Source organism: Hemicordylus capensis, chromosome 3 (genome assembly GCF_027244095.1).
Source record: "Hemicordylus capensis ecotype Gifberg chromosome 3, rHemCap1.1.pri, whole genome shotgun sequence".
NCBI classification, from domain to species: domain Eukaryota; kingdom Metazoa; phylum Chordata; class Lepidosauria; order Squamata; family Cordylidae; genus Hemicordylus; species Hemicordylus capensis.
The window spans coordinates 293250878-293276917 of record NC_069659.1 but is presented as its reverse complement, the minus strand read 5'-3'; the positions used below and the strand labels follow the sequence as shown (position 1 = coordinate 293276917).

The following is a 26040-nucleotide window of genomic DNA, read 5'->3' as shown; positions in this document are numbered from 1 at the left end:
TGGATCTTATTCAAAAGCCGATGTGCCATGCTGTTAGACGGAAGTGAGAATGCCTGGATGCAGGATGTTGCCGTGGCCTAGTGTCAAGAGATCCACCTCTTGTGGCAGTCCCTGGTACTGTTTCCTTGACACTTTGAGTACCTGTGGAAACAGGTACTATAGGAGAAATGGAGGGCTATAAGCCACCTCCACCCTCAAAGGCAGTTGAGATAGGTGTTGTTGGAAATGGAGTATCAGGTCCCTTATGCACTGGAAGAGCTCTTGAGGTAAGTATGCTTTCTTGGCTCCTGTGTCCAGGACTGCTCCATTGTAGTTGATGAAACGGACTGGCTCCAGTTTGAACTTTTTCCTATTGACTTGGATTCCCAAGTCTTAGAGGAGAGACAAAACAAACTTTGTCTGAGAACCTAACTCTTCTCTGTCCCTGGAAATCAGGAGCCAGTCGTCTAGATATAGGATAGACCGAGATACCCTAGGTCCGTAGGTAGGCCACCACCACAGCCATGCATTTGGTGAATACCCTGGGCTCAGTGGAAAGTCCGAAGGGTAAGACTGTATTGGTACACTTGATTTCCTACAGCAAACCTCAGTTATTTCCTGTGTTGTGACCTGTGGAAATACACGTCTTTGAGATCCAGCATCACAAGCTAGTTATCCTGATATGGAAGAGGCAAGATCGCTGGTAATACTATCATGTGGAATTTTTGCACATGGACAAGTTTGTTCAGGTGGCATAGATCCATGATGGGTCGAATCCCGCCATCTCACTTCAGGATCAGAAAGCAGCAGGAGTAAAAACCCTTCTGCCTTTGTACCCACTGCACTGGGGTGATAGCCCCTTTTGCTAACAGCTCCTTCACTTCTTCCAACAATGCCAGATTGGGTTGAGTGAACCTTATCCCCATAAACTTGGGAAGCATCTTGAATTCTATGGGATATCCCAAATTATAATCTTCAGGACCCAGGGGTCCAATGTTATGTGGTGCCATGCAGGGGGCATGGCATGCCAACCTGATGTTACATGCTGGTAAGAGTATAGAGTTTGAGAGTCTGGTGTTGTCCCTCGCATGCCAAGATGTTAAAACCGCAGGTGGTGAGAAGGGAGAGGAGTATTATGGTGACAGAAGGTGGACTTGAACCTCAAAGATGCTATTGAGGTTCTACTTGTTTTGTACATTGGGACGGATTAGATTTCCCTTTGCTCTGATAAGTGCACTTGTGATAAGGATGATACTGCTTCCTAAAGTCACAGCGCTCTTGCTGTCTGAATGCAGGCTTTTATCTAGAATAAGAACAATATTTCGAGCCATAGCAAGAGGTTGATGTTGAAGCAGTGACAGTTTTGGCAGTAAACTTTGACTTGTTTATTTTCTCCATGGTGGAGTCAGTGTTGTTGCTGAAGAGGACCTTACCGTCAAAAAGTATGCCATCAATTTTGTCTTTCATGTCGCCCTGTAGATTGGTGGAGCGAAGCCAGGCATGTCTCTTCAGAGAGATTGCAGCAGCCAAGGAATGCGATTCCAACTCTGCCAGATGTTTGGCATTACTCAACTGCCGGCAAGTAAGTGCTGCTGATTTATTCAGTGTGTTGGGATTTTTTCTTAAATTCTTCTGGTGAAAGGACGTCCAGATCATTTTGAAGAGCCTCCCATATGCCATGGTTATATTTAGCCATGCAAGCCAAAATGTTTGCTATCTTAATGGATAGGCACAAGGTAGAGTAGATTTTCCTACCCAAAATATCCATTTTTCTCCCCTCTTTGTCTGCAGCTGTAGTGTGACGACCTGACTTAGAATAGGAGGTGGTGCAGTTGATAACCATGGAATTTGGAGCAGGATGCTTCAGAAGGTACTCACTGTCTTTCTCCTGAATCCGATACAAACTTTCTAGACATTTACAAGTGGGGGTTGTTGTATAGCTCACCTCCCACACACACTTAGCAGCCCTAGAAATGACTGAGGAAACTGGAAGTGCCACAGGTTGAGATGACTGAGATTTTATCATAAAATTATAAATAGGGTCATCTATAATGGCTAGCTCTGATTTGAGATCAAGTCCAGAGTTGCTGCCATCTCCCTAGTGTGATGGTGATAAGGCTTCATTTCTTCATTAGGCCTCAATGAGTGGCGGCATTCTACCGCGCTTGCGCAGGACCTATTCTTATGAATCTCAACAGATCTCGATACAGATCTACAGCTTACTGCTGAAGCCCATGAGTGTAATGTTCATTATAAGTTTCTCTTCTCTTAGTCACGTCGCGGCTGGATTACGCTCTACGTGGGGCTGCCCTTGAAGAATATCCGGAAACTGCAGCTAGTGCAAAACGCGGCAGCGAGGGTTTTATCCGGAGCTGCCCACTGGGAACATATCATCCCCATTTTGAAAGAGCTGCACTGGCTACCGGTTCGTTTCCGGGTCCAATTCAAGGTGCTGATTTTGACCTTTAAAGCCCTTAACGGTTTGGGCCCGGGGTATTTGAGGGATCGCCTGCTCCCAAGGGTTGCTGCCCACTTGACGAGGACATCTGAGGGGGCCCTGCTCCAGGTACCGACAATGAGAGAGGCCTGGCTGTCGTGCACTCGGGACAGGGCCTTCTCTGTTGCTGCCCCCAGACTCTGGAATGCTCTCCCAGTGGCCATTCGTTCCTCGGACTCCATCACGGCTTTTAGAAAGCTTGTAAAGACTTGGCTTTTTACCCAGGCTTTTACATAATTGTTTTTACTGCTGCTTCTGGGTGTTTTTATTTGTTGTATTGTTTTATGCCTGTTTTTATATGTTTTTATACCTTTAGCATGATGTTATTGTTGTGTTTTTATTGTATGTTTTTAACTTTTGTAAACCGCCTTGGGGCTATCTTTTAACGAAAGGCGGTATAAAAATGCAAAAATTAAATAAATAAATAAATAAATAAATAAACACACACCCTACTTTCAGGAAGCATTTTTGCCTTTGTGTTTCTACAATGCCCTCAGGCCACCCAAAAATTTGCCTCTGTTTGCCAGAATCAGCTCTGCCATGGTACCCACAAATATTCCACTAACTGCTGGCGAGCCTAATCCATGTGGTGTTCTATAGCTTAAGTGGAAAAATCTAAAAATGCTAAATCAAACAGATGCCAATTTTCATATGAAGCATTTATAAATTACAGGCAACAGTGTGACTACTGTGAACACTCAATTAAAGCTACTCAAAACAGTTAAGATCTTGTCAAGGTATTTCTTTAAAAAAAACATACAAACCAGAATTCTTGGTATCCAAGCTATTTTTTCTGCTATGATTACAGTAAAAAACACATACTTGAGTAGAATTACATTCTATGCAAGAACTGCCATACTGAGAGACAATCAATGCAACGATAGCTCTTGAAGTTGAAAGAAGTAGGCAAGAAATCTCAAAGTATTGTTTTAAAATAAATTCCTTAGCTAAGCGCTGAGATGTCATGGAACTGAAGGAGGTGAGGAAGTACCTATGGCTAACAGAGAGGCAGGGAGACCAAATCCCTGTTTAGCAGGAAAATGAGCCAGAAAAGCGAATGCTTATTTCACACCATTGTTTTTCAATACCCTATTACTTTTCCAACTGCAAATACTCAAACACATTATCTTAATTTCATGGCCCCCCCAAAAAAATTAAATTAAATTAAAATCCAATCAGGTTAAAACCTGTCTCTCTGAAATGGGATGCCACAGTCTAGTGGAGAGAGGATCCAATAGAGAGGAAGATCACTACCAGATACTAACAGAATTCCAATCTACCCAATGAAAGTCCCTCCCATGCCACAAGCCTGTTTCCCTGACAAAAGTCTCCTGATGATTAATACCTCAGCTGAGGCAATAAAAAAAAGTTACCATCGCCTAGGATCAGGCGGCAGGTAATTCTTGCCTTGAAAGTGTATGTGGCTGAACAGTACACACAATTAAGGTCAGCTGTCAGCACTGTAGAAAGCAGCACCTGCAGTTCCATAAATTTATATTCACAGCCAGGTCTTGAGACTTCAAATGCAATTAGAAGGCCAGTCAAAATTTATGATTTTCAGGGTCAAAATACACATTATTTTAAGCTCATGAATGGCCCTTGGTGTTTTTGTCAGTTGCTAAAACAGCAGTTGTGGCAGGGGGTCCAAATTCTAATCAGAACCGTGGCAGGAGACAAAGGGTTAAATTCTGCCCCTGCCATGCCATGGCCTCAGTCTGGATTGGGGCCCCCATGGCTATTTAGCAAGAATACAAAAACAAAAAAACCCAACCAAAACCAAAAAAAGCATACAAGCGCCCATTGTATGCCTTTTAAAATGACATCCAGTTTGGCTCCAAGGCTATGCCATCAACTGACCCCTAAAACTATGCCATCTCTTAACAGCGGGGGAAGCATGCAATAGTTCCTTCAACTTCTGTTTAGATTAAGGGATTTCATTTAAATTAAGGGACGGAGCCATTGCTCAATGGTAGAGTATCTGCCTAGCATACAAAAAGGACCCAGGTTCAATCCCCCAGGACCCAGGTTCAATCCCTATCATATCCAGGCACAACAACAACAACAACAAATGCTGCCTGAAACCTTGGAGAGCAGCTGCCAGTCAGTGTAGACAATACTGAGCTATATAGACCAATGGTCTGACTCAGTATAAGGCAGCCTCCTATGATTCTCTTCCATTTTATTCTCTAGAGAAGTCCAATACCCACAAGAAGGGTATTAGATGGACAAATGACCTTTTCATAGCCAACATCCAGAGCACCAGCTTCAGCAAAGGGAAGAAGAGAGAAGAAAGGAGTGTATCATCTACCCTGTGTCATCCTGCCCTGGAAGACAGTGAGAAGAGTCGTGGTAAGTACCAGCAACTACCTCCCTGTTTTCCTGAAGCCTTCTCTCTTTGGGAGCAACATTGCTGCAGGCCTCTGACAGTAGCAGAGCTGCAACTCCCAGGAGGGCACAGAGTACTGAATCAGCAGTCTCTGCTGGGTCCTGCATCATTTCCTAGGCTGGCAGTATAAAAGCACATGCTGCCCTGGGTGGCGGGGTCGCCCCTTTGGGAATTGCGAGGGCTCTACTCTGCTTGCTGGGAGTAGTTTTACCTGTTTTAATTATGTGCCTGAGTGAAGATGTGAACCTGGGGAGAGCTGGGGGTACTTCAATTAGAGTGGTTAGAGGTAGGGGGAGGTATGACATGGGGCCTCGTTTACATTAGAGGAGAGGGAAAGTGGCTCAACATCTTATTCCTATCCCTTCTTTTGGCTGTTCCCATAATAGGAGAGTTTCTGGCTGCTTTACCAGCTTGTCCTTTGGCCTGCTGGTGCTGCTGTTTAATGCCAGGTCAGTCCAGAATAAAATTTCTATCATCCATGATTTAATTGTGGGAGAAGGGGCCAACCCGGATGGTATTACAGAACTCTTAAATTGTGGGGGAGCTGGGAGAGATGAGTTTTTCTCAGCTGTGTCTACCTGGGTATTTAGTGAAGCATCAGCATATGCTGGAGGGCCGGGTAGGGGGGATGGGGGTGCTGCAATGTATGAAAGCTCTACAGGTGAAACTCGGAAAATTAGAATATCGTGCAAAAGTCCATTAACTTCAGTAATGCAAATTAAAAGGTGAAACTGATATAAGACAGACGCATTACATGCAAAGCGAGATAAGTCAAGCCTTAGTTTGTTATAATTGTGATGATCATGGCGTACAGCTCATGAAAACCCCAAATCCACAATCCCAGAAAATTAGAATATTACATGGAACCAATAAGACAAGGATTGAAGAATAGAACAATATCGGACCTCTGAAAAGTATACAGTGTACTGTGCTTGATTGGCCAGCAAACTCGCCTGACCTGACCCCATAGAGAATCTATGGGGCATTGCCAAGAGAAGGATGAGAGACATGAGACCAAACAATGCAGAATTGCTGAAGGCCACTAATGAAGCATCCTGGTCTTCCATAATACCTCATCAGTGCCACAGGCTGATAGCATCCATGCCACGCCGCATTGAGGCAGTAATTGCTGCAAAAGGGGCCCAAACCAAGTACTGAATACATATGCATGCTTATACTTTTCAGAGGTCCGATATTGTTCTATTCTTCAATCCTTGTCTTCTTGGTTCCATGTAATATTCTAATTTTCTGAGATTGTGGATTTGGGGTTTTCATGAGCTGTACGCCATGATCATCACAATTATAACAAATTAAGGCTTGACTTATCTCGCTTTGCATGTAATGCGTCTGTCTCATATATCAGTTTCACCTTTTAATTTGCATTACTGAAATTAATGGACTTTTGCACGATATTCTAATTTTCCGAGTTTCACCTGTATTTTCCTCTCTAGGCCCCCTGTCCAGGTGAGTGCCAGTTCAGAGTGTTTGTTCCTGTCCTGGATTCTTGGGACAGAGTGGGGATTCTGTTGGTATACTGCCCATACCTCTGCCCAGCTGTCTCCTGCCTGAGCTCACAGAAGTGATCTCAGATTTGGTGTGGAGGACTCCCAGAATGATTGTTCTAGGTGACTTCAACATCCATGCAGAGGTTGCCTTGTCTGGAGTGGCTCAAGACTTCATGATCGCCATGACAACCATAAGGCTGTCCCAACATGCTGTTGGCCCAACACATGAAATGGGGCATACTCTGGATCTGGGTTTTTTGACTGGACAGGAGAATGGTGATTTGAAAGTGGGGGGTATGTCATCTATGCCCTTGTCATTGCCAGATCACTTTCTTCTGAGGTTTAGAGTTTCAGCAGCTGCACCACTCTGCGAGGGCAGGGGACCTATTAAAATGGTCAGCCCTCAGAGACTGATGGACTCCAATGGATTCTTGAGGGCTCTGTGAGATTTTCCAGTTGGTATTGCAGGTGCTCCCATTGAAGCTCTAGTTTCTCTCTGGAATCGAGAAATGGCTCATGCGATTGACACGACTGCTCCCAAGTGCCCTCTCCCGCAATGCAGAGCCCGTGCAGCACCTTGGTATGCACCTGAGCTGCGGGTGATGAAGCAAGCTAGGAGATGGCTGGGACATTAGTGGAGAAAAGCCCGGCAAGAGTCTGAGTGAAAACAGCTCACTACTGGGCCTATTCTGTGGCAGTGATGGAACAGAAGAAGAAGAAAATTTTGGTCCACCATTGCATCCTCTCAGTGTCATACAGCAGGGCTTTACCAGGTGGGTGCAGGGCCTCTTGAAATCTGGCCCTGGGCAAGATGTATTAGAACCCTCAGTAGCATGCTGTGATTCATTTGCACAGCACTTTGAGGGTAAAGTCACTCACACTTGCCATGAGTTGGACTCTATGGTTGATGCAATGTCATTGGGAGAGATATCCAGAGTGCCTAAGAATGTAAACAAGGTGTTTAGTTGAATTTGGCTGACCATGTGCATGCTTGATCCTTGCCATTAATGGCTTATTAAATCTAGTAGGGAGGGAATTTTTAGCTGGGTCCAGCAGGTTCTCAATGCCTCAGTGAGAGAGGAAGTGGTCCCAGCTCTACTGAAGGAAGCTATTATTTGACCACTCCTAAAGAAACCCAAGCCACCTAATGGCGCAGCAGGGAAGTAACTTGCCTAGGGAGCAAGAGGTTGCTGGTTCAAATCCCCGCTGGTATGTTTCCCAGGCTATGGGAAACACCTATATCAGGCAGCAGTGATATAGGAAGATGCTGAAAGGCATCATCTCATACTGTGTGGGAGATGGCAATGGTAAACCCCTCCTGTATTCTACCAAAGAAGACCACATGGCTCTGTGGTCACCAGGAGTCAATACTGACTTGACAGCACAACTTTACTTTAAAGAAACCAGTCTGGACCCAGAGAATGTAAGCAACTATAGGCCTGTGGCCAATATTCCCTTCCTGGACAAGGTAGTTGAGTGCGTAGAGGCCGGCCACCTTCAGACACTCTTGGAGGAAATGGATTATCTTGATCCATTTCAATCAGGCTTCAGGCCTGGCTTTGGAACAGAAACTGCTTTGGTCACCCTGTGGGATGACCTGTGCAGAGAGTCAGAGACAGAGTGAGTGCAACCCTGTTAATTTTCTTGGATCTCTAGGCAACTTTCCATAACATTGACCATAGTATCTTTTTGGATAGGTTGGCCAAGTTGGGTGTGGGAGGCACTGCTTGGAGGTGATTCCTCTCCTACCTCGAGGCCTGTTTCCAAAAAGGTAGTGCTGGGGGATTACTGCTCAACCCCCTTGGCATTTATGCTTTAGGGTTCTGCAGGTTTCTATTATTTCCCATATGCTGTTTAACATCTACATGAAATCGTTGGAAGAGCTCATACAGAGATTTGGCCTGAGGTGTCATCAGTATGCAGATGACACTCAGCTGTATCTTTCTTTTTCATCAGATGCAGGTGAGGTGGTGACTGTCCTGAATCAGTGCCTGGATGTAGTAATGGACTGGATGAGAATGAACAAGTTGAGACTCAATCTAGACAAGACAGAAGTATTGTTGGTTGGTGGTTCCTCTGCCTGGGTGTTCAGCTTGTTATAGATGGGGTTGCACTCCGCCTGAAGGACCAGGTTCACAGTCTGGGGGTGCTTTAGCAATGTCGCTAGAGGCTCAATTGGCCTCTGTGTCTTGGAGCGCCTTTTATCAACTTCGGTTGATACGCCAACTGCAACCTTACCTGGATAGAGGCAGCTTGCCCACAGTTACTCATGCTCTGTAATGCCTCGCTTAGATTACAATGCATTGTATGTGCGGCTGTCTCTGAAAACGGTCCAGAAACTGCAGCTGGTACAAAATAGGGCTGCAAGATTATTAACTGGGACTGGATGTTTTGATCATATTATGCCAGTGCTTTGTCAGTTGCGCTAGCTCCCAGTCTATTTCTGGGCCCAACTTAAAGTGCTACTTTTAACCTTTAAATCCCTAAATTACTTGGGACCAGTCATCTGAGAGAACACCTTGTCCCATATGTCCCAACTGGGATCTTAAGATCTTCTTCAGAGGCCCTGCTCCGAGTGCCCCTGCCAAACAAGGTGAGGCTACTAGAGAGGGACTTTTTGATGGTTGTACCTCGTTTATGGAGTAGCCTCCCCAGTAAGGTTTGCCTGGCTTCATCACTTTGTTCTTTTAGATGCCAGGTAAAGACTTTTTTGTTCATTCAGGCCTTTTAAATTTTGATTTTTAAAACTTTTTTTAAAAAATTAAGTTTTAAAATTGTTTTTTATTGTATTTTGTACTGTGTGTGGTGATTGTATGTGACGTGTTTTTACTTGATGTTTTAATCTTCTGTTGTGAGCCATCAAGAGAAAATTTGTTATGCAGCGGCTAACAAATAAAGTTTATTTTATTATTTATTATTATTATTTATTAACAACATCCCTTAAAAGCCAGGAGTGGTGTTAGAGAGGAAGATATTGCATCCTGACTAGGAACGTGAATTCACTTCCCATCTCCTCATGGGACAAGGACTGCTTTTCCCTGGCAACATTCTTTCACTGAATACTGATGATCCCCTCAGTGTTCAGATGCAAATACCTCCTTTGTTCATATTTGCAAACATCAATGAAAATATTTAGGTTTCAAGAAATAAGATTGGGTATCCCAATCTATATACATACCTTGGATCAAGTAGACTCTTCAAAAACTGGAAAAGTAAATACTGATCCTGACAGATAAGGGAGGAAAAGTCAACACAGCATTGCATGAAATATGCAATCATTTTAAATGTGTATCAAATGAAAGAATAGGCACCTGTCTTTGCAGAAGAATACTACACCTCATACCCCTCAAAACTAGAACACTAGACCTATTACACATAGACATGAAAATAAATTAGGAGTTGCAGTATAGCCACTCCAAGCCCTGCTGACACTTTACCCATTGCCCATGAACAGCTTAAGAATATAAGATACTCAATATCTATCCTCCTTGCTACAATTGCTGGCTTTTATAGTAGTTGTCTAATTTCATCAGACTCAGGACTCACAAGTAACCTACAACACAGGATGCATAATCTTTTTACATGCTGTGTATCACTTTTCCTGCACAACCACCGACCTTCCTTTTTTCTGCCTCCCCTTTCATCTTTCTCTTCTTTGTTTTTTAAAAAAAAATCCTGTAAAAATTGTAGTGGTGTCACTGGTGCAAATCCTCCAGTAAGGGCATGACCCACTTTGCAGGACATGACAAACAGAACCATTAACAAAACGTGGAGTTAGAAGATAGCCCACTGGGCTACCAAGTTCCCTGCCAAGGCCCCTCTATCCAACACATCCCCTACAGGAAACTAACTAGCAAATTGTAAACAGATAATTTATCCTTATGACATTTTCTATAAAAGCTTTACACAGACTTTGATAGCATGTTCTCCATTCCGGTTTTATCGGAAATGGAGGGAATATCTGATTTCAGGTTTGCTGAAACTGCCAGAACAGGCTAAGATATTAAGATATTAAACACAGATGAGAGCTGGCCAAAAGCAGAACTATATACAACAGTAGACCAATTCAGCAATTGCTTCAGCAAAAACAATTGGCCAACTACTTCTAAAATGGTTAAGTAGCTGAACGACAAGTTTGCCATTAGCGAGTGTAATGAATGTCAGGTAGAACATGTTTAGTCACCATGTCTTGGATGAATTTTTATGTTGGAGGTATATACAAGAAGCATGCTGGAAATTCAGTAAAAACCTGGTGAAAATGATCTCCTGTTTAGGGACTGAATATGTTCTGCATTGATATTTGACTCAGAAATTAACTACTTAATATATAGCAATAGCAATAGCACTTACATTTATATACCACTTTATAGCCGGAGCTCTCTAAGCGGTTTACAATGATTTAGCATACTGCCCCCAACATTCTGGGTACTCATTTTACTGACCTCGGAAGGCTGAGTCAACCTTGAGCCCCTGGTCAGGATCGAACTTGTAACCTTCTGGTTACAGGGCGGCAGTTTTACCACTGCGCCACCAGGGGCTCTATATTCCCTTGAACCATACTGAACATGATGAGGACAGCCACGTTTGTTGTTCATATGTCTGTCATTTTCATGCATAAATCAGGGGATGGGGCCTATTTTTTGCAGAAGGTGCCCATGGTTGATGGAGGAGAGCGGAGTCCTCCTGCCTCTTTACCTCACACCACTCCAGAAACTGTGACAAGTATTTTTCTCCCAATCTTGATCAGATGCCAGAAAAGAGTCAGGCTGTGAGAACAGTGCCCTAATCGATGGAGGACCATGAGGTAAGACGCTGAGGGGGTTTTCTCCCCTCACCCTCACACACAAATTGTTACCAAAAAATTACCCCCCACCCACAGCTATGTGTGTGAACAAATCTGGCTCATCCTATCACATTCAATTTGGTTCTTAATCATTACAGTCTGGAACAAAAAATAGCCTCTTGCAAAGTTTGAGCTTCCCTCTAACTATAGGATAGCTAACATATAGTTATGGTTGTCACCCTAAGCATGCCTGCTTGAGAGTAAATCCAATTAACTCAGTGAGATTTGTTTCTGAGTAGACATGGATAGAAGTGGGCAATAAGAGAGTTCCCTTGCTGCCACTACGAATTGCACCAATCAGTTTAAGACCTGCAGATAGACACATTAAGCATGTGTATTTCAATAATTGAAATAGGAACACCACACCACTGCACGTCAATTTCATGTCAGCTGTATGCTGAGCACAATACAGAATGTGAACATGACATGTCCCCAGCCTAAAAAAAGCTTACAGTTGACAATAAATGGACAAAACTGGGACAGAGGAGTGGTAAGGATTGACACGTAAGAACAGATGGCACTGGAGAAACTAAATCATTTAAGAGTGAGTCAGAAAAGACTTTTCTAAAGAAGTGGTGCTTAAGGAGGGATTTGAAGAAGAAGAGGGAGAGGCTCTTCTAGGCACAGGGAACACTATGACCAAAAGCAGAATTAAAATGGAGAAGGAAGAAGCGACAAGAAAGGCCAACCGTAGATTATGTGGAGTGAGCAAGAAGGCATTTAAGTAAAGATAAGAGGAAATATAGTTTGAAGCAGAGATGGGCACACAGTAAGCAATATCAAATACAATATACAGTACTACCAAGAGAATCAGGATTCAGACTAGAGTCTCAAGTCTGTAGGAGGCATGGAGTCATCCTGTCATGAGTAATTTTGTGCTCTTCTGTGAGACATTTCTGTTAGAGGGTCCCAAGACCTGGCTTGACAATTCCCAACTCCTAGACAACTGCCCAGTTCCATAATTTGCAGCCTTTGAGCTTTCTTCTGAACACAGAATACATGTCTAACCAAAACTTTTAAGCAAATCTTTACCTGCAGGTTCTGAATGATTTGCTCGATCTGGTCACTGAAGTGGATAGAAATGAGATCTGCTGCTTTAGAAGGACTCACTGACAGCAGCTCCTGAGCAAAGCAAAAGGGGAAAAATATTGTCCCTGCATATCCACTAATGCAGAAATTATACATACAGCAACATCAAAAAGGCTTCTGATACTACAGTTCTATTTAAAATGTTTTTAGAATCAACAAGATAACCACCAAGGACCGGAAGCAATGTCTGGCTTGACACTGTTGGTTAGGTGCAAAAGTTTTCTGATATGCTCATGGGCCACAAGACGTAGTGACAGCCACCAACCTGGATGGCTTCAAGAGTGGTTTAGATAAATTCATGGAGGACAGGTCTATCAATGGCTACTAGTCTGAGGGCTATAGGCCACTTCAAGCCTCAGAGGCAGGATGTCTCTAATAGGGATGTGCACGGAACCGGCTGGCCGGGTTTGGTTCGAGTCTGGACTGGACTCGAACCCGACCAGGCCAGTTTGGTCCATCCGGCACCCCCTCAAACCCCCCAGCTTGGTCCAGTCGGGGGGGATTCGCGAACTTGAAAAAAGAAAAAAGGGGGGAAATGTACCTTACTCCCCCTCAGGGGAGTTCCTGGAGGTGGCAGGGGCGTCCGCAGAGGTCTCCCCCCCCGGCTCTCTTTATAGCCCCGTCGGTCGCTCTTCGGCCGGTTTTCGGCCTTCTCCCAGTGGCGGGGCAGCCATTTTGGAGGCCACATGCCTGCGCAATTGGCCTCTGCATGGCCTGGACCGCGACACAGAGGCCAATTGCGCAGGCATGTGGCCTCCAAAATGATAAAAAAGGTAAGGTAAGTTTAATTTTTTTAAGAAAACCTGGACAACGTGTGCGAACGTTTGCAAACCTCCTAACAGTCAAGGGGTGCTCAGTCTGGGGTGGGGTGGTTTGGTTCAACCCTGAACAGTCGAACCTAACCAGTTCGATGTCTAACATGTTCAATGTCGAACCTGTTTGCACACCCCTAGTCTCTAAATACCAATTGCAGGGGAGTAACAGCAGGAGAGAGGACATGCCCTTGCTCTTGCCTGTGGGCTTCCCAGGGGCATCTGGTTGGCCACTGTGTGTAACAGGATGCTGGGCTAGATGGGCCTTGGGCCTGATCCAGAAGGGCTGTTCTTACACCCAAAGGAAATCACAGTGGCTAAAACGAGCAAAAAGAAGCACCTTTTAAAGTGGCAATTCTCTTATAATTAGCAGACAAAAAGCAACTGTCCCTATCTAGCCCAATCAGTGTTCCTCCAGGGCTTGTTGTTGATGCCTACCTTTTATTTCTTTTTAGACTGGAGCCCTTCTGGGACAGGGAACCATCTTATTTATTATTTATTTTTCTATGTAAACCGCTTTGGGCACTTTTGCTGAAAAGCAGTATATACATATTTGTTGTAGTAGCAGCTGTTGAAGCTGTAGCCAGTGAATGTGAAGAAGGCTGATGGCATTATTGTCACCAGGGCAAAGGAATGCCTTCCCAGGAGTTGTGCCTCCAGGTTATCTCAACAGAGAGAACCCTCACAAGATGAGACCTCCTTTTTATGCATGGTTGTTGTGGTTGCTAGGACACTTATAAGGGAGAGGCCAGTGATAATGGAGTAGAGCTGAAGTCAGAGGATGCCCTTCCTGTGATGTGAGGTGGTGAACCCGAGGAAGTAACCCCTTAGGGAGAGAAAACTGCTGCTTATGAAGCAGACAGCGGAAAGAGTGCTTGCTGCCTGCCTGTTCAACTGAAGACAGAAGGAGGTGACACTAGGAGGCAGTCCACAATAATAAAGTGATAGTTAACAAGTTAGCTACATCTAAGAGTAAGCAAGATCGATCTTTATTATGGTCTTGGACCAGCAATAGTACAAATATATAGCAATATACAGTTTCACACCTTACTAAAATATAATTCAAGCACAATATGTACTTATTATTACCATTCTTACCTAATATCTATTTTCTAATTCAATTTGTATAATAAAGTTTCTAATAAAATATCTGTTTATTCAGCCCCTAATCCAACCCATCTATTGTAATTCACTAACTTTGGCCAAGTTTTGTTTCCGAGTTCGTATAGCAGCTGCACAATACTTGGCTACTTTATGTTACCTCAGATGTTGGTCTGCTAGTACAAATTGCATGTATACTTCATCTGCTGCGTCTAGCATAGTATTGAAAAAGAGTAGGAATCAAAGCTACTAGCAAATCCTGATAAGAAGTACAATGTAATAAAATGTGTCCTATATATTCTACAGCATTACTTCTGCAGAGGCAAGAATATTCCTGGTAAGGGATCTTCTTATATTGACCCTCTATAATGGCTGAAGCTAATACATTAAAAAGGCCCAATGTATAAGCTCTACAATGTTGTTTCAGAATTAATAAAGATGTACAATAGTCTGCTGGTTTATTACTATAAGACCACCTTCATGATTTAAGGTGCATCGGAGCTAGACTCATTTCCTCTTGATGATGTCTCAGAACCCATATTGCCTGTTCATACCCTATAGGAAAGGTTATGCCGTTGAGTCGGTGTTGACTCCTGGCAACCACAGAACCATGTGGTTTTCTGGGTAGAACACAGGAGGGGTTTACCATTGCCTTCTCCCATGCAGTATGAGATGATACCTTTCAGCACCTTCCTATATCCCTGCTGCCTATAGCTTTAATTAAATCCAGTGAGAAACTGTACAAAACCAGTTTCCTCATCAGGGCATGCTCTAATGTTGACTGGAATTTATCTTTAATATTAATGGGGTCAGTCCTTCTGGAATGAACTCAAGTTTCAACCATTCATTAGAGGCAATCCATAGCTGCATTTCCACCTTTCAAATTCGCAGTTCTAAAAATGGAGAGTAGTATTGAAAACACATCTAGAGACTTGCAAGATTGCTCTTAGAAATTTGGACAGCACTGCTTCTATAGGGGCAAAATTTTCATAGGGTCCCAAATGAGCATCTTAGATTAATTGTCCATTGACCTTAGTTTCAAACAATGTTAAAGGTGCAAGGATGTACTGTTCTCCTTTAGATTTTTAAAACTTCAGAATGGCCTTAGTGCTCTGCTGTACTGACTGCACTACCTGCTCCATCTGCGCACCTCTTTGACCTGTACATCTAAAAGGTATTTATTTCTTCACGGAACAGAACAAACCAACTGAAAAATAAGACTGTACCAGAACGGCAAATTCTCCATTTTCAAGTCACAGACCAGTCTCATCACTTTCTGAGCATATTCAGGTAGTTTAGTTTAGCTTTGTGCTCAGTAGCCAGGATGTAAACCAACCTGACAGCATTTTCAGAGCATATACCAAGTGGGATAATATTATAACTTGTTTTCACACTCAATGCCATATATGACTCTAGCAGGCAGGCAGTCCTGTCCATAAACCAGGTCAGTCAATATATTTGGGTGTAAATTGACTTGAGTTATCTTATGTATTAGAGATGTGCATGAATCAATAACTGGGATTCGAATGAGTTGAAATGAAACACATGGGTTTTGATATGGCCTTGAATCCAATCTCCCTGAAACATGCCTGATTCAATTCAGATTGGTTTAGATTTCAGTCAAAAGACAGTCGAATCGATTCAAATTAAGTTCAATGCGGGGAGGGAGAGGCAGGAAAGCCTCTTTTCAACATTGTTTTGTGGGTTTTTTTTTTAAAGAAAGAGGTGCCGAGGTGCTCAGTAGTACCAGTACTTTTTAAGTGCAGTGTGTGCAGCGGTGGGGAGGCGGTGGTGACCTGCCATCCCCTGCCATCTGCTGGCCGCTGATTCCAAAGAGAGGAAACACCCTTTGAGCTGTTCATAGGAATGGTAACTGCAGAGCATGCAGCAGTGGGGGCAGGTGGCGGTGACCCAACCCGCCATCCCTCCCCATGACCCACTGGCCACGGGGAGGGATGGTGGGTTGGGTTGCCACCGCCTCCATCCCACCACTGTGTGCTCTGCAGTTACCACTCCAATGATCTGTTAAAAGGCACCTATTCTTTTTGGAATCAGTGGCCGATGGGCTGCAGGAAGATGGCGGTTGGGGTTGCCACCTCCCCCACCCTGCCGCAGGCTCTGCACAATAAAAAGGTACTTTTGGGTGCCCTGGAACCCCTTTATTTGTTTAAGACTGGAATGGGGCTCTCCTCCCTCCCCCTCCCCCTCCCATACTCAAATCAATTTAGATATATTAGATCTGAATCTGGCTGATTCAATTCAACTTCGAATTGAATAACCCCTTTTAGGAGTGATTTTATTCCAAGCCGAAACACTCAAAACAGCCACATTCAAGGCAAATCAATTCATGTCTGAATCGTATTGCACATCCCTGTTATGCACAGTTCTGTAGAAATACAATTCAATCATTGAGATTTACTTCCACACAAAATTTGTTTAGGCTTGAATACCACTGAAGTCAATAGGGTTACATCTAGTTGTTTATAATTTGATTAAATTGGTCTGAAGATCACACTTTTAAAAACATATATATGAGATACATCTTTATCTCTTTAGTTAAGCTTACTGTAATTCTAATTAGTTAGCAACTCATGCCTCCACACCTAGTACTTGAAATAAGAATGATTACATGTATGGGTATTAGCCAATTAAAGTGAAATTCAAATTCACTCAGTCCTGCTTTCATCTTACAGGAACATACCCAAAGGTTAAAATGGAATGGATATTTCTCTGTCCTCCCTGTATTTACACTCCTTTCTCATCTGTATTGTTATAATGCTTTACTCTGGATTCACAGTGAAATATGACATGATTTTTATGCGGTTTCTCTGTTCTTATGGCTCCTAAGATGGAACAAGTTATAATACAGTCTGAAGTACAACTGTGTTACTCTGCAATGTATGTCTTAAACACACATTCATTTCTGTTTCTTAGTCATTCTCAGCTTCCAGTGCAGCATGTCATATGAGGGATGTGCACATACTGAAAGCCTAATGTGATCAAGAGGCTACCCATAGCAGCAGGGTAACAGCACTCCTGCAAATAGGTCTCCAACTCCCTTGGTCCCTGGCTTGCCTCCCCAGAGGCAAACTGGCTTTTAGTCATCCAGCTGGAGCCATGGCAAAGGAAGGAGGAGGAGATTTCCTTCTCCCATGATGGCCTTCCAATGCAAGGAAGGCCTTGCATCCTCGACATGCACCCTCCAGGGAAGAGGGAAAATATATATACACCCAGAGGTGGGGGAGGGGTGCGCAGAATGGCCTGTCAGATGTGAAGATGTGTTGCTGGTGCATAATAAGCAACAAATTGATGAGTTAAGTATTTCTTTTTCAACTACTTTACTCATTACACATGTGTTATTTATTTTAGATATTCATAACCGGTATTTACAACTGCACAAAGTTGTGAACAGAATATAAAATACAGAGCAACTATAAAAATAAAACAAGAGAATGGATGAGCCAAGTCAAAGAAAACGTTGCTGGGAAACTTGCCTCTCTAAATCCTAGCAAGGATTCTGAATTACCTTAACATTCAAACCAATGAGGTTCTTCCAGACTAGTTTACTAGACTTCATGGCAATCATAGGTCCAACTCAAATAATTAGCCAAGCCATTAGCTTTAATACTATTTTGGATTTAATTAAAAACATAAACATATCAATACACCTTGATTCTGCCCTTACATCAAGGAGTATAGGGCAGTTTGCTAGCTGGGTTAAATACTGAATCTTTAAAGGAAAGTTAAGTTGACCGCTTTGAGCCTGCCTGCAGTCACTTGGACTGGCTAAAAAAACCACAACAACTTAACAGGGGGCGGGGAATCAAATGTGAATGTTGTAACTAGACAATCATCACTCTGTATCCAGCTTTTCCTTGTGCTATGGAAAAATAAGCATTAATCTATCCAGAATAGCTGCCATATATTCTGTTATAACTGAAGACACTAATTGAAAGTGTTATGCTTTAATGCTGCTTCTATTCGTTTGAGCTCATTTTTAAGTATTATTGATGCAAAATCTGTCTTAAAACTCATGCATCACCTCAAATGTCTCTGGGAAGACTGTGCAGTTTATAAATAACTAGCAGGTGAGGCCCCTCATTGATCGGGCAAAGTCATTTTGTGTAGATTAGACTTCTAGGAAAGTTCAAAAAATTAAATATATGTACAATAATAGAATATTTCGATTAATGTGCTTGCAAAAGGGAAATGAGAAGAATTTGAAATTTGTAGCAGGGGCAGAGCTATAATAAGGTGTTTGGGTTCAAAGAATCCGAACTGCCCAGCTTCGGAGGGCCGCCTGACTTACCCCTCCCACTGAGCTCCACCCAGCCAGCCCTTATTTCCCAGCCCTGTTGGTTGCTGGCTGCATGCATTTTGTTCATTCTCTCCAGTGTGAGGGAGAAAACACAAAACATGCACCCAACAATGAGAACAGCTGGGAAATGAACTCTGGAGGGCTCGTGCGGCCCCCACTGGGTTCTGGCCACCCCCCCTTGTGTGAGACATCACACACAAGGTGTGTGGCCGGAGCCCAGGTGGGTTTGTTGTGTGTTTTTCTTTCTTCAGTAGTTGGCTGTGTATTGTTAGGATTTTGGGTTGTTTTTTTTAAAATCATCATATGTATTGAAGCATAGATTTTGCCTGTTTTTAATTGCAAACTGCCTTGAGTTTCAAATTTTAGAATACAGGTGGTATATAAATCCATTAAATAAACATACTTTTTAAAATAACCTAAAAGTAAGATACAGCCCAGTCTTCTTCCAGACACCATTAGGACAACTATGGATAAATTAGGTTTGCCTTAACATGTACAAAACCACCTAATGGCACAGCAGGGAAGTAACTTGTCTAGGGAGCAAGAGGTTGCTGGTTCAAATCCCTGTTGGTATGTTTCCCAGACTATGGGAAACACCTATATTGGGCAGCAGGGATATAGGAAGATACTGAAAGGCATCATTTCACACTGTGAGGGAGATGGCAATGGTAAACCCCTCCTGTATTCTACCAAAGAAAACTACATGGCTCTGTGGTCACCAGGAGTTGACATCAACTCAACAGCACAACTTTACCTTTAACATGTATAAATCAATTAATCCAAGTCATACCTCAATGTGTTTCATAGTTTTTTGCCATACAGATTGCTTTTCTTCTGTGCTATACCCAGGAATAGAGAGTATATTATGAATATAAGTGAAAACTTCTTCCTGCAAGACAATAAGCAGAAAAAATGGAAAACATCACATATCAATTTGACAGTCTACCAACACTAAGGATCAATTCCCACATTATCACTGAATGCTGAACTTTCATGATACAGTTAAAAGCATGGTGAATGTATCATGAAGCAATTGGGGGCTGCTCCCACATACAAAGCCTCTCATTGAAAATCAAGTCCACTCACCCCTTTGACAAACACCAAACCGGGTCCCATATTTGCTGAAAACTAAGATGAACACTGAAAGGAAGAGAGATGCATCTGGATTTTCTCAGCACAATAATTACCCTTTGCAGCTTCCCATCCTTACCTTTCTCAATGGATCACGTAAGTAGCAATCAATGATTTTATCATAGCTATGTTCCCGTTCATACATAAACTCACAGATTTGGTAGCTGAAATGAAACACACACATGTAAGTTGGGACTGACTGATGTGGAAGTTGTGTTGTCTCCCCAAATAGAGTCTTGACTGTTTAAAATGGCAATCAGTTTTGTCAAGTAGGTTAGATATTAGCAATCAGAGATGACATGGCTCAAGTGCATCACAGACATACTGATTGGAATATATTCCAAGAAATGTAAGGTGGCTATCTAACCTAAACATATTAAAATGAGAAGAGAAGGGCATACTGTTATGAAGCTGGTATATTTCAGGTTGTGTTATGAAAATCCCATGGCCATCTGACTACATTTCTATCACATGCAAAGAACATAAAATAAAAAGCATTTTGTTTATCTGTCTCATGCAAAGAATTGCTGGTAATCTTTTTATCTAATAAGATTTCTTAGGGGAGCAAGTTGTGTATTCCATCTCTCCTTCCCACTAGGATTTATGAAGAGCCATGTAGTTAATACTATACTGGACTGAGATATCCAAAATGGAGGTTTTTTGGAAGCCTGCTTTCTAGCCCTGCTTGGCAGCATATTAAGACCAAGCCAAAACTATGTGAGCGAATTTAAATAAACCTTTGTGTTGCTATTTTCATGCAGTTTTCACTGCCTTCTTTGTATTATGGTTCTAAACAATAATGGTTTTGTCCACTGGTATTGAAACTGTGTTCACATTTCACAAGAGAGGCTGTGGTCACATTTTTTAATTCCACTCTTCCTCCAAGGAACTCCTGGCAGCACTATTCTCCCCCTTCCTATTAATTCCTCATAACAACTTGGTGAGATAGGTAGGATGAGAGATCGTGATTTGTCCAAGATTACCCAGTGAGCTTTGTAGCTGAGTGAGGATTTGATTACCAAGGAAAATTCAGAGTTTAGGGTGGGACAAACGAGTTTCTTAGGCCTTAAAAATCTATTCTTTTCTATGGTGTGCATTTATTTCTGGGATGTCCAAAAACTTCATAATACTTAGAACATAAGAACAGCCCTGCTGGATCAGGACCAAGGCCCAACTAGTCCAGCATCCTGTTTCACACAGTGGCCCACCAGATGCCACTGGAAGCCTACAGGCAGAAGTTGAGGGCATGCCCTCCCTCCTGCTGTTACTCCCCTGCAACTGGTACTCAGAGGCATCCTGCCTTGAGGCTGGAGGTGGCCTATAGCCCTCCAACTAGTAGCCGATGATAGACCTCTCCTCCATGAAGTTATCCACTTTTTTTAAAGTTGTCACATCAAAAAAGTGACAACTGTTCATGGACCTTACTAACAGATAGACATTGTAATGGCTTGGACAACATAGGAACATAGGAAACTGCCATATACTGAGCCAGACCATTGGTCCATCTAGCTCAGTATTGTCTACACAGACTGGCAGAGGCTTCTCTCCAAGGTTACAGGCAGGAATCTCTCTCAGACCTATTTTGGAGATGCCAGGGAGGGAACATAGAACCGTCTGCTCTTCCCAGAGTGGCTCCATCCTCTAAGGGGAATATCTCACAGTGCTCACAGATCAAGTCTCCCATTCATATACAACCAGGGTAGACCCTGCTTAGCTTAGGGGACAAGTCATGCTTGCTACAACAAGACCAGTTCTCCTCACTGTTTACTCCTGTGAAAATGCATTTGAAGGTGGGTTTTAAAGACAAAAGTCTTCTTTACAGATACAACAGAAAAGTGCCAGTCTCCATGGAACAATTGTTGCTATGCAGATTTCTATATTCCCTGATATTAGAATTAAATAGTAAGCACATCCTAAGACTAGCAGATTGGGATTGGATTGGTTTCACATGTTCCTAAAGGTTTAAGGATCAGCAAAAGTCAGCTGAACTCAAGACATATACATAATATTTGGTTTTTAGGATGTGGGCCTCCCTAAAGCGAGAGAGTTTCTTGTGCAGGTAGACTATTATACAATATAGTATGCAAAAGGACCAAGGTCTAGCTCTGATAGGAAGGCAACCTGAGCATGAACTCTGGGCTCATTGCTGAAAACAGTTGCCAAGCAACCATATCATGCATTTTTCCTAGTTCCATCCATACATCTTCTGAAGGCAATGCCAGCCTGAAGCTTTTAGCCTTAGCCAGCTTGGAAGAAATGACAGGAGCAATAGGCTTTATCTGTATCAGTCACCCTACCGGGTTCATCTGTGTAGAGCAAGGAAGAGGCAAGCAGAATCAAAGTATAGCAGAAGCACTTCCAGGAATACAGTAAGATTTCCACCCCCATGGGTGATAGGATATTTATACCTACTTGGGAAGACCAGAGGTCCAAGATTCTCTTGGCCAAAGCTATGATGTCAAATATGATACGATCTGCATAATGAACCTGATTTTGTTTACTTTCCAGGTAAGAATACAATGGTGACTGAGGATATGAATTGATGAATAGATGAGAGAGCAACATAGCTGAATTAGTGTACAAGGAAGGAAATGACAGGAAATGGTAAAAAGATACAGAAAACAAAAACTTACAATTCAGCTTTTTCTGCCATCTGAATGAGTCTGTTCTCTTCAAATTGTACTATGCCTCCAGCTTGAAGCAATTCTAAGAGAACCTATTAACATGAAATCATCATCATTATATGTATTGTGCTAATGCCCAGCCCCCACCACATTTGTTGTGTACAGCTACAGCTGTAAAGAAAAATGCCTTGACTATGTCTAAGCATTTTCAGATGCCTTCAAGTTTTGTAGCTCTGTCACTGCACTATGTATTCCCTTCCTTCTAGCTGAGGAATTTTGCCTCTCTCCACCAAAATTCTTAGGATTTTTAGGTTGTTAAATTTTTCAGGGAGAAGGATAGGCCTGAACCCTTCTCCCTGGCATCTTACTTTTGTATGTGTAGAAAGTTTCTTTTTTCTAGGAGAACATTTAAACATGTAATAGTAGAATTTAGTTAACAGAAACATCTCATAAGACTACTGATGATATGGTTCGACCCAGAGATACATGACTTGACCAATGGCAAGGCAATCCAGACAAGTAAAAGTGCAGTGCAGAAGGTGTCAATTTGTTTGGTCAGGCTTGCCTCAAAAATTCAGTATCTTCTGGTCCTGAGCTTGATCCAGCTCCTACCCAGTCTACCTGCCTGTCCCATAAGACAAATTTTCTCCCACCTTCCAGCCCCTTTAGTCATCTACAACCTGCCACACCCATGCCCCTTCAACCCTTTATAGCTTAATGCTTTTCTTTTTTCTGTATCTGCCTGAATTATCATTGGACAATCCAGACTGGGGAAGCAGCACATCACAGCAAGCACATTAGCAGTGAGCTCCACCTTGTTTCCACATACTCAAGCATTTGCTCCCCACTAACTGAGAGGAGAGTTCTCCAGTTTGATGAAGAAAACCAACAGTACACAGAGAGATGGCACCTCTTGAGGACACACTCCCTTGAAAGACCTCCTCTGAATATTAGGAGCAGTGGCAGTACCATCTCCAATAACTGAAAATCATGCCATAGTATAGATACCAGGGTTATCCATGCATTATGGGTGTAGTGTAGGTTGCATTTTTTGCTGCGTTTGGTCACACCCCACTTTTATGTTTTTAGCATGACCAATTTGCACTATGAAATACTATCCATACTATAACGGTTATGAAGTTTTATTCATTTGCCTATAGCTCTCCAGCTGGCACTGATTTCTCAGTGTTGATTGCGGTACGAGTTGTAGCATCCCTGCTCAACAGTCTGGTCATTCTTAGCAATGACCTTCCCTCCTTAACCATGCATCACACTCACAGCATGAATTATTCCTCTAAGGATTCATACCTGCTGTCTCTCAGAGTGTCTTGAATCATCATCAGGACTGCAAAGAAATTCAAGGACCTGGACAAAGAACACATATGTTTTTGTTCCATTCCTTAAGTGCACTAACATACCTTGGAAATACAAAATTTCTTGGCAAGGAAAGACTCTAGATTAAGTGTACATTGGAACTACCATAACAAGAAACAGTCTCTTCAAAATACCTATATAATTATATAACGTGTGAACTCAGTAAAGCAATATGGCGACCAGAGAGCTAACAGTTAAATTCTATTTCTCATTTCTAATTTGTCTCTCAAGATCCATGTATGCTTTATTTAAAAAACCCACCAGATTTCTCAAGTTTCATCCTAATTTTTCTAATAAAATATACATGGAAGTTACACACTATCCTGTCATTCTATATTATGTGAGTATAAGATTTGGGGCATTTTAGAAGCAATTTCAACAAGAGAAACAGACTCCACCAACTCCAATACATGCTTCCTCACTTTACCTGGTCAAACAGTGTCCTGTTCACAAACAGTGTGTTGTTGGGCTTAGCAAGCTGCCGGGCAAGGAAAGTAAAGAGACATCCAACTTGTGATGGGGTAAAATCAGAGTTCTCTACCATAACCTATTGGAGATGAGAAGTTTAGCTGATTAGATCAGCACATGTTATAGCTTCACACATATGAAACAAAACAAATAGCAAGTAACCAGAACTCAAAACACAACATTTTGTACAGCAGTCTCAAATTTGATATATTTATAGTGATCAAGAAAATAGCATACAAACTCCCTGAATGCATTCTAGAAAAATATCTCTAGCCAGACAAATAAAATAATTAAAATGGACTTTTTAGTTGAGACAACTGCATTAGTTATTTCAAGCAAAGCACATATGACTTAAGTTGCCATTGCAAGTGTTTTTGCTGTGAAGGCAAGTAATAAAACAATACATCCATAGTTTTTATTATATTTATCATAACTTAAGTTCAGCTTGTCACAGACTGGATATAAACATTGGCTCTGAAACTTTATAGCTAGAAGCAGATATTGCTATATCATTGAAAATAAATCATATTACACTGCCTTGTGCCTGTCAATGGTAGGCAGCAACGCTGTTCAAAATTTATCATTGTAACAAGAATAGGCATAGCCTGTCCAGACTATGAAACATGGCAGCCCACCATAATCAAGTGAAAAATGGGAGGAAGCAGGGAGGGGAGGGGAGGAGATTGTTCTTTCTGGTCCACTACCAAGGAGCAATTAGAAGTTCTGAACTGACGAAGGTTTTGAGAAGGCCGCTCAAGATTTCAAAACCAATCTGTCAGGTTACTTATGAGTTTTAACAATTGATATACTAAGTGTGTTCTACATATTAAATGTGTTTTACACAAGCAAAATTGTTTGTTTTCATGAATACAGTATCACTATAGAATTTAAAATATTTTATAAAGGGATATTTCATATTTATTTTGAAAATCTGGAGTTTCAAGTGGTAACTTGAAGACAGAGATAGTTATTGTGTTGCCCGGGGGGAAGGGGGGAGTCATAACTCAGGAGATGGGTTAAATCCAGTGTTCCCTATAACAGGGATTCCCAAATGATGTTTTTGACTACAGCTCCCAGAATCCCCAGCTGCAATGGCTTTTGCTTGGGGATTATGGGAGTTGTAGTCAACAACATCTGGGAATTCCTGTTAGGGGGAACACTGGTTAGATCTGTCTGTTCTGGAAGGGGTCACACTCCCTCCGTCAGAAGGAACAGGTACCTAGTCTGGGAGTACTTCTTGACCCAGGCCTCTCTGTTTTCTGAGGCTGAGGCAGGGGTGTTTTTATCAACTTAGGCCAATATGCCAGCTATGGCCATTTTTGGAGAACAACCTGAAAACAATGGTACATTTGCTGGTAACCTCCAGACTTAACTATTGGAATGTGTTCTACGTAGAGCTGCCCGGAACCTGCAATTGGTATAAAATGCAGTAGCCAGGTTGGTCTCTGGGACAACCCAGAGACCACATTGCTCCATTAGACTGGCTGCCCATACATTTCCAGGCAAAATATAAAGTGCCAGTGATTACCTACAAAGCCCTAAATGGCTTGGGCCCAGGGTATTTAAGAGCACTCCTTCCCCTTCAGGACCCCCGCTGCTCATTAAGATCTTTGAGAGAGGTCTGCCTGTGGTTGCCCCCAGCTTGTCTGGTGGCAACTTGAGATTGGGCCTTTTCTATAGCTGCCCCCAGGCTCTGGAATGAATCCCCTGTTGTTGTAAGAGCTTCCCCTTCTCTAGCAGATTTTAAAAGAGCACTCAAGATGCATTTATTTCAGTAAGCCTTCAATCAGCTGTAAACTGGTTTTTATGGTGTTACTGCTGTTTAATTGGTTGTTTTAAACTGTTTTAATGTTTTTAATTCGTAACTGTTTTAATGTTGGTTTTAATTCTGGTTTCATTGTTTATTTGTAAAC

At 42.4% G+C, this 26040-nt stretch overlaps 1 protein-coding gene across 6 annotated transcripts in view; it reads right to left on the bottom strand.

Moving 5' to 3' along the window:
• Window positions 1–26040, bottom strand: part of VPS8 (VPS8 subunit of CORVET complex) — a 150579-nt gene that overhangs the window by 57539 nt on the left and 67000 nt on the right. For all 6 annotated transcript variants that reach the window (XM_053311939.1, XM_053311933.1, XM_053311934.1 and 3 more), the window contains exons 29-35: window positions 24087–24206; window positions 23594–23650; window positions 22295–22377; window positions 19741–19825; window positions 19321–19419; window positions 12243–12332; window positions 9546–9592 (exon numbers count right to left, since the gene is read on the bottom strand). In XM_053311939.1, coding sequence (XP_053167914.1) covers window positions 9546–9592; window positions 12243–12332; window positions 19321–19419; window positions 19741–19825; window positions 22295–22377; window positions 23594–23650; window positions 24087–24206 — 581 coding nt within the window. The remainder of the gene's footprint in view (window positions 1–9545; window positions 9593–12242; window positions 12333–19320; window positions 19420–19740; window positions 19826–22294; window positions 22378–23593; window positions 23651–24086; window positions 24207–26040) is intronic.